The sequence below is a fragment of the Crocuta crocuta genome, unplaced genomic scaffold, assembly GCF_008692635.1.
Source record: "Crocuta crocuta isolate KB4526 unplaced genomic scaffold, BGI_CrCroc_1.0 scaffold108, whole genome shotgun sequence".
NCBI classification, from domain to species: Eukaryota; Metazoa; Chordata; class Mammalia; order Carnivora; family Hyaenidae; genus Crocuta; species Crocuta crocuta.
The window spans coordinates 3,389,404-3,398,650 of NW_027532825.1; the positions used below are offsets into that span (position 1 = coordinate 3,389,404).

The 9,247-nt window shown below is 51.7% G+C and overlaps 1 protein-coding gene across 1 annotated transcript in view; it reads right to left on the reverse strand.

The window, feature by feature from the left end:
• SPMIP7 (sperm microtubule inner protein 7) overlaps positions 1–9,247 on the reverse strand; it is a 50,841-nt gene that overhangs the window by 2,710 nt on the left and 38,884 nt on the right. The window contains exon 8 of the mRNA XM_077781140.1: positions 3,657–3,764. Coding sequence (XP_077637266.1) covers positions 3,657–3,764 — 108 coding nt within the window. The remainder of the gene's footprint in view (positions 1–3,656; positions 3,765–9,247) is intronic.

A 9,247-nucleotide genomic window follows, 5' to 3' on the forward strand; every position in this document is an offset into this window, starting at 1 on the left:
ATTGGGGGGTGTCTGGGTTTCTTCCTAAGCAGGAGTGGGGGAGCAGGGTCAGAGAGGACCCAGTGCTCAGAGGGAAGGACGGAGCTTTTAGAAGAAAGAACTTGTCTTGGTGGGGAGGAAACAGAGGCCCCGGTGGGAGAGAAGATTCCGGTGTGGGGGCAGGGGAGAGGACAGGGCACCGGCCGCCTGGGGATGGGCTGCAGGTGCCTGCGTGCATGCTCCCCTCGGGGCAGAAGCAGAGTGGGTTCTGGACCAGCCGTGAGGGTGCACGCCAGAGCCCGGGGTCAGGAGTGCCCAGGGCATGCCCGTGCGCACACAGCCTCTCAGAAGCAACAGGAAAAACACAGCAGATCAGGCAGACACCATCAGGAGGAAGTTAGCTCACTCAGTTCTCAAGATACTCATCAGAGACCTGGACTCGCACTTCCACAAGAAAGTTTTAGCAAAGTTACATGACATAGAGCGTCACAGAAGCTGCGAGGCGGCATTTCACGACAGAGAACGTCTAAGGCCCAATTTTCTCTGATCACAGTGCCTCCTCATGTTAGAGAATACTTTTTATTTTGATTTATTTATTTATATTTTTTAAATGCTTATTTATTTTAAGGGGGGGTGAGAGAGAGAGAGAGTCGCAAGCCGGCTCCACACTGTCAGCAGAGAGCCTGACACAGGGATCGATCTCATGAACCCTGAGATCATGACCTGAGCAGAGATCAAGAGTCGGACACTTAACCCACTGAGCCGCCCAGGCACCCCAGAGAGTGCTTTTTTTTTCTTTTTTTTTTTTATTTATTTCTAGGAGAGAGAGAGAGACAGCGTGAGCAGGGGAGGGTCAGAGAGAGAGGGAGTCACAGACCGAAACAGGCTCCAGGCTCTGAGCTGGCAGTCAGCACAGAGCCTGATGCGGGGCTCGAACCCACGAACCGCGAGATCATGATCTAAGCGAAAGTCGGACGCTTAACCGACTAAGCCACCCAGGTGCCCCCAGAGAGTGCTTTTTAAAAGCGGGATGCCCGGCCGTGTTTTCTCGCTGCCAAGCCCCAGGGCCTGCAGGTGCGGCCGTTAGGGTTGGGCACAGGATCTGGGCACCTGGCCCAAGAGGGGCTGGTCACTTCCTCGTGGGGGACCCTTGGGGGCTGCCAGTGTGTTTCTAGAGCCTCTGTGCACCCCGACAATAAGAACCTCAGAGAAGCTGCGTCGGAGGGCTCTCAGTCCCCACTCTGAGACACCAGGAAGTCAGAGGTGTGTGCCGTATATGGGGGGTGAGTGTGGGGGCTCCCCAGGGGTCAGCGAGGGGCCTAAATCTGGGCCTGAGGGTGTGGCCAAAAGGCTCGAGTTCTTTTCTTAAGTAGCAACAGCAGTAGCAATATGAGTAACAGCAGTAGTAACAGGAGTAACAGCCGAGGTAACACTACTAACACCAGGAGAGGCAGCAGTAACACTAGTAACAGTGAGGGCAACACTGGTAACGTGCTTAACAGTGGAGATCGTTTTCCACTCAGAAATACAGGCTACTTTGGAATACAGTGGAACACTGGGCAGCTAGGTCACGTGGCTGCGGGAACGCGCTGTCAGCAGGTGTCAGGGATGAGGTCGGAGACACGTGGGGAGAGAAGATGGTTCCCGAAGGGAAAAGCCAAGAGATCGGGAATGTTGACGTTCGCCCGGGGAGGCGTCACGGATCTGTCCTCTGTCAGTAACCGCGCAGACACCCTGTGGTGGACCAGCTTTCTGGACGCTACGTCTTTATGACAGACCTCAGGATGCATTTAATTCTGCCATTGCTTCTTTAGGTCCTTCAATGAACCCAAATTACATTAATTGTCTCCATTTTTGTCAGCGTCGCCTTTGCAAATGGGATGCACCTGTGACATTTGAAAACGCGTCTCCAGAGACAACTGACTGAATGCCAAACGCTGGCCTAGAAAGCCGATGTCCTCCTTTAAAATGTGTCTCATCCGATGAGCCTAAGCAATCCGCACACCCAGAGCTTAGATCGGTGAGGAAGCCCTCTGGCAGCAGGCACGTCCCCGGCCCCCTTGGTGACAGCCTAAAGAACCACGTCATGCTCACAGGGTGTGGAGTGATCTGGGTGCCTCGGACACAGGGCCACACAAGGCCTTCCCGTGGTTTCACCGTTATGTGGTGGGGGGCTTCGTGCGTGGGATCCCGGGAACAGCCCAACAGTGCCACTCTCAGTGTGGCCCCAAAATATCTATGAGACCAAGAGCCCTCGTCCAAGGGAACCCCTTCCTCCATGAAGTGGCCCTTGGAGCATCCCCTAGAATCTTGCATCTGCCTCCCTTTCCTCATCTGTAAAATGGGAAAACAAGAGCGTCTTCCTCACAGGCTTCCTGGGTTGGGGAGATGGGTTGGTAAGCACAAAGCCCTTGGGTAGCCCGGTGCAGAGGAAGCGCTCACCTACGTCAGCGACGTGATTGTGGTGTGTCATCCTCTGCTCTAGCGGTGTGTTTCTCGCTCACTGCTAGACCGTGTGCTCCGTGCAGAGTGGGTCTAATTCTTGTGAATTCCTAGGGCCCCACTGACATATAGCCATCCCAATTGCCCACCGTGGCCTGAGAGTTCCCTCTACTCTTGCTGCCTTTCAGAACAAGAAAGAAATCCGATAGGGCACTCTGAGTCCCACCTGAAGGTCACCTCCTCAGAAAGCCCTCTCCGACTGCCGAGCTAAATCAGCACCCCGTCCAGGCACTGGCTACCGCATCTCCCTGCCTTTTCTTCTTCATGCCCCCCTCTGAAACCCTCTTATTTCCTCCATTACTTGTGTGCATCTGTGCTCTCCGCCGGTCACACCAGAATGTAAGGTCCCGAGAGCCCGCCTCGTGTCTGTTCAGCCCGTGCGCTCAGTGCCTTGAACAGTGCCTGGCCCAGAGTGGATGCCCAATAAATGTTAGCTAAATGAACAGATTCTCTCCTAAAAGGAGAAAAAGCACCCTCTGGGGGAGGGGGGGAGAGGGAGTCGCCTCCCTCCTCCTCCAAGACGCACAGCGACCCCCTGGGATAGTTCAGTTCTTCGCAGGAGCCAGCGACTGCACCTGGTTAAGACCTCTGAATTCGCATTTTTCAAGACTCTGTCCTCTTATTTGCAAGGCCAGGATCTTCCATCAAATGTTTGCAAATTTGAGCTGTAATGAGCAATAGCGCGCGGCTCCCCTCCTGCAGCTCCAAATAACGGAGTCTGCGGTAACCTTCCATCTAACGTCTCCTGCTTTCAATTTGTGAAATGGTGTTTCAAACTCCATATCGACTTTCAACAGAATGTTGTCTCTTCTGAAAAAAGGAGGCGGCGATTCGCAGGAAGTGAATATGTGTCTCACGGAGTGTGTTTCAGGCATCCAGGCGCGTTCTGGTGCTGATGCAGTGGGGACGTGTGTGTGCAAAGCTGTGGGTGCAAGAGGCGGACAAGCTGTTTACCTAATGCGGCTTCTGTGTCTTCACACAAGGCTCCTTCTCGCAACCACAGTGGGAAAATGAGCTCTTCTGGACTCAACACCCCATTTTTTAAGTGATGTAAATATACTCTTTGAAGTTAATCGTTCTTTAATGGAATAACCATAATGAGGATCCCCTCCACCCCCACCCACCGCCCGCCCCCAGGTATCTGAACACTCTTAGTAATAGGCACTCATGCTCACCAGTGTACTCCTGAGTCTGGCGATGGGACCGTTGATGGAATATCAGAATTTGCTGGGTGTCTGGCAGTGAAATGAACCTTACCGGTGTATCCCGGGATATTGGCGGAGCTGGAGGAAAGAGTGAAGAGAGAGGGGAGAGAGGACATGAAAATAGGCCCTTGTGAACTAGCCCTGGTCACCAGCGCCCACGTATGAAGATGCAAAGGAAGGTGCTGGAAATCAGGCCGGCAAACAGGAAATGCTGACTCAGAGATGCACAGATAGCAGCCCGACGCTAGGATTGAAGAGACTTCTTTCCAGCCCGCGTTTTCCTAGTCTTTGAATTTGCATGTGTTTTACATACGTGATTCGCTGCCGAGCTGTTTCCTGATGAAGGCAGAGGCGGGTTTTTTACAGGACAGCAGACCTGTGTTCCGCACGTGACTCTGTCATGCTGACTCAGCACTAGTGGACACATGGCCATTTTTATTTATTTTTTAAATTTTTTAGTGTTTATTTATTTTTGAGAGAGAGAGAGCAGGGGAGGGGCAGAGAGAGAGAGGGAGACACAGAATCTGAAGCAGACTCTGGGCTCTGAGCTGTCAGCACAGAGCCCAATGTGGAGCTCAAACTCATGAACCATGAGATCATGACCTGAGCCAAAGTCGATGCTTAATGGACTGAGCCACCCAGGCGCCCCTGACCGTGATTTTAAAATAACATTTTCTTGTCACTATTATTGTACTGCATTCCTAATTTCATGTCGTTTCTTTTTTTTTTTAATTAATTAACTTATTTATTTTGAGAGAGAGAGAGAATGAGCAGGGGAGGGGCAGAGAGAGGGAGAGAGAGAATCCCAAGTGGGCTCCACACTGTCAGCACAGAGCCTGATGTGGGGCTTAAAATCATGAAGCCTGACTTCATGACCTGAGCTGAAGTCCGACGCTTAACCAGCTGAGCCACCCAGGTGCCCCTAGCACACAGGTGCTTTTAAATAAATTATGTGCTGGTGGAGAGGTGAGGCCAGGCCGGGGCTATGTGGGTTTAGTCCCCAGTGCTGCTTCAGACCTGTGGCCTTGGCCTCAGGATCCAGGGACAAGAGGGAATTTAAACTGTGTTTCAGGGAGAGCACCTGCGTGGCTCAGTGGGTTAAACATCCAACTTCAGCTCAGGTCATGGTCTCATGGTTCATGAGTTTGAGCCCAGAGTCAGGCTCTCTGCTGTCAGCACAGAGCCTATGTAGGTCCTCTGTTCCTCTCTCTGCCCCTCCTTCACTTGCATTCTCTCTCTCAAAAATAAATAAAACAATTTGAAAAATAAATGCATAAACTGTATTTCAAGGAGCAAGACCGCACTGCATGCAAATCACAGGGCTCCCTCAAACAGGACATGGTCTTTGTGGACTCGAGCTCCAAGCATCCTTTCAGGGCTGAAAGGGAGGGAGGAAGATCATCACTGCAGATGTGCCGGGAGCCAGGAAAGGGCCAGACGATAGGCTGCCCACTCTGCTCCCCCAGCGCCTGACCTTTCCCATCCCCAGGCCTTTCCTTTGAGAGTGTGACATTTCTTCATCGCGGTCCCTCATTCTGGATGGATGGACACATCAACTGCAATGTAGCAGCAGCAGAAGCAGCCAAGCCTCTGTCCAGGGCAAAGGAACAGTCCCTCTGTGCATATTGCTTACAGCTGGGACCTTCCCACACACCCAATCAGCCAAAGAAAATGTCCAGGAACCATTTGCCTATGGAGAAATTTTCAAGACATGGGGCTTCAGGGATGTCGTTTCTTATTCTGGCAGGGGAGAGGGCAGACAGCGGAGAGGGGGTCGGCGATGCGGGTGGTGCCTAAGGGTCAGGGCTCAGACTCTAATCCTAGGACTCGGCTCATCAGCTCACAGGTCTGGATGGCAGACGTGATCTCTGGGAGCCTTACTGCCTCAGCCACGAAAGGGGGTGATGACTCCAGCTGTGGACGTGTTTGGTGGGGAGAAGGTGGTGGATCCCAGTGCAGCCCCTCGGTGTCCCCCGCACCCCCGGCTGTGGGGCATGGTGCGGCCCCTTGGTATCTCTCGCTCCCCATGCGTGGCCCATGGCCCGTGGCGCAGCCCCTCAGTGTCCCTCCACACATGGCTATGTGTTGGTATTAGAATGGCAGAGAAAGAAGTGTCAAGCAAGAGTTGCACTTATTAACCTCATCTGTGTCCTGCAAGTCTATGGAGCTATGACCAGAGGTGACGATGTGCTGGCTTACACAGTAGGGACACCTGACACTAACTGAGTGAAGAAGGGGACGTCCATTAATGGCAATAGCAGAAGAGATCGCACACGTTGCTGGATCTTAGGAAACTAGGGAAACGCGACGACGGAAGAGCAGGGGAGCCCACGGCATGGGGACCCGGGGCTCCCTTCCAAGGCTGACGTGTCCCTTAACCAGCTGTGTCTCCTCCAGTGAGAGGAAGCCCTCCGGGCCTCAGCCCAGCCACCTGCAGCAGGGAGGTGACACCATTCACCTCTTTAAGGCTCCTCCTCCAGGATTCAAGGGAGTCCATGGATCTGAAAGCAACCAGAGAACCTTCAGCACATAGTGGGGCTCAAGTCATTTCAGCTGACATACAAGATTTTAAAGTAATGAGAAATGTGTAAAACAGGAGCCAGGGAAGTGGAGACTGTGAAGTTTATCTAGCAGACGCACGTGTGTTGATGTTCAGACAGTGGTTTCTGAACGTCCCCACATGCTGGAAACTCAAGGGGATTTTTCAAAGGTACCCATGCCTGACTGCCAGCCCCCAGACGCTCTGAGTGAGGGGGGTGACTTGGGAATCAGGGTCTTCAAACTCTGCCTAGATAATTCTAGAGAAGCTGTGCACGGGGGTTTGGAAATCCCTATTTGAGAGCTACGTTTTCAGGTTTGTTGGGGGACCTGGGTGATCACACCAGTGTTGCCAAATTTTAGGAGGCGCCCATTAGGATTTCCTGGAATTTTCTTCAAGCGTTGCCGTATGTCAGAGAGAGGTAACAAAAAGCGAGGCAGAATTATTCATGGGTACATCTTTCCCCCAAACATTCTTTAAAGCTTCCATTCATGTTGCAGAGGAAATCCCCTTCCTCTGTGTGAGATGTTTTTTTCCACTGCCCCTAAAAACACCTGCAGAATTAAAATGGCTCTCAAGCCATAGCCTTCCATTAGAGCAGTTAAGAAGTCAAAGGTGGAAGCGAACGATTTGTTGATCGGGAGAAGAGCTTGATAGAAAACATCGGGCCATACGTGCCTTGCGGCGCACAGGTTATTGATGCTAAGTGGTGTTATACATTGCATTATAATAACGACATTATGTTACATTACATCACATCCAATAATAACAAACCATGAACCAGTAAGCTAAATTAAAGCTGCTTAGGCTTAAGAAATGAATTCGGTTGCGTAATACACTGGCAAATATTTGAAAATGAAAGCCCTCACCCACACGGCTTCTAAATCTGTTCCACTGAACTCTTTGCAGGGACATCACAAGGGGACTTTTTTTTCACCTTAAGTGCATGTTGCATATTGACCTTCTGTCAAGAAGAGAGTAGTCTCTGGGGGACACAGCCCTGCTGCTGAGAGGGGACACGATTTCTAGAGGAAGGAGACATCTATTCAAGGTGCTACCATGAACAGGCTTTGAAATGGGCTTCCAGATTGGTTCCACGTTCAAAGACCCCCTTCTGCCACTTAGGGAAAGCAGAGAAAAGCAGGAACCCATTTAAAAATAAGAGAAGTAGAGGGGTGCCCCGGGGGGCTAGGTCGTTAAGCATCTGACTTCGGCTCAGGTCATCATCTCGTGGTTCATGAGTTCGAGCCCCGTGTCGGGCTCTGTGCTGACAGCTTGGAGCCTGGAGCCTGTTTCAGATTCTGTGTCTCCCTCTCTCTCTTCCCCTCCCCCACTCGTGCTCTGTCTCCCTCTGTCTCCCTCTGTCTCTCAAAAATAAACATTAAAAAATTTAAAAAGAAGAAAAATAAGAGAAGTCTTCATTTTTTTTGTCTTTCTCCATAGCTTCTGGTCCTGTGAACACCTTCTTCTGTGTCCTGATTCCTGGAATAAGCCTGGATTTTGTCCATTAACAGGCACACATGAAGACATTATTGCCTAAGTCTGCAACTAACTGGTTTGCTCAACCTAGCATAATAAAATAGAAACTAAATAATTTTAGAACATAAAGGATTTAGTGAGCCTCTTGGAAAAGGAAGCACAGATGGTGTGTAATTAAAAACTAAATAGGAAATAAAGAAAATGCAGGGAAAGCATGCTGTATGTGGAATACAGGTAGTGTGTACGTGGGTCAGGATTTCGGTGTACAGACAGCTTCTGCGCCGTTCCCTGGACAGGACTAATGCCCCCTGAGCGTGCACGGTGTCGCAGCCACTGTTTTAAACGCTTGGACGAATAGACTTAATTCTCGCAGAACCCTGTGTTGTAAATCCTAGGATCACGCCTGTCGTATGGGTGCAGAAAGTGAAGTTTTAGAGAAAGTCAAAGTCATGTGTTTTAGCAGGTAGCAGAACAAGCTGGACCCAGGAGCCCCAGACGGATTTCCAGAAGATGTCCCTGTGCCCTCACACCCCAGGCCCCAGCCCAGGCAGGAGAGCTCCGCTACCTCCGAGCCTCGGCATTTATCCAGGGTGTGGGTGCAGGTTCAAGTTCAAGTCGGTCCGACGATCTTGAGTTGAGAGCCATGTGCATCAGGCAGAAAACTCATCCAGGCCCATTCCTGACAGCTTTTGCATCAACAAGGTTTGAAGAATTGGGGCAAAGGCCACCGAGGAAAAGTAAGGGGGCGGGGAGGTGCGTGTGAGAGGGAGACAGAAGGAAGCACGGGGTCGGAGGTCAGAGAGGCTGGCACTGAACCTCGGGGCCGCCCCTACCAGCCACGTGACCTTGGACAACTGAACTGAAGCTCTCTGAGCCACACCGCGCTGTGGTCAGAGGCCTGTAGCTCCCCTGTAAGGCGGGGCACCGTGCAGGGGGAGGAGGGGCTGGGCAGGGACAAGGCTGGGCGCTCAGGGAGGGCCGAGGGAAGGCGGCCGCAGGACCAGAAGCATCATGATCATCGGGCCGTGTTTCTCAGGCCCTGAGATCTGCTCAGGAATTACAGTTTTATTATTATCCTCATCAAGTGTTTATACTTGTTCTTCCTCTGGTCTTAGAATCTCTCCAAATGGAAGTGGACACAGAAATGGCCCCAAGGCTCTGTTTGTCAGAGGGCTGGAGCCCCAGGAGCCACTTCCTTGCCGGAGGCAAAGGGCGTGTCCACGTGGGTAGGTGCCTGGAGCTGGCCCTGGGGGTGAGGAGGCTGCTCTGGGCCACCCCCAGATGACTGATCTTTACATCATGCATTCCAGCCTCAGCCTCCTCATCTGCAAAATGGGGAGAGAACCCGTCGGCACACCTCTGGCCTCCTCACACTAGTTTGAAAAGCAAATGAGAGAGTAGATGTGAAAGCTCTCTGAAAAGGCAGAAGTGTCGGCTAATGTAAGGAACTACTATTCATAGCCCCCTTCTTTAACCTGGATTGTGGTAAGGCTGTTTGGGGTTTTTTGTTTGTTAAAGGGGCGACACGCCATGGCGACTGGCA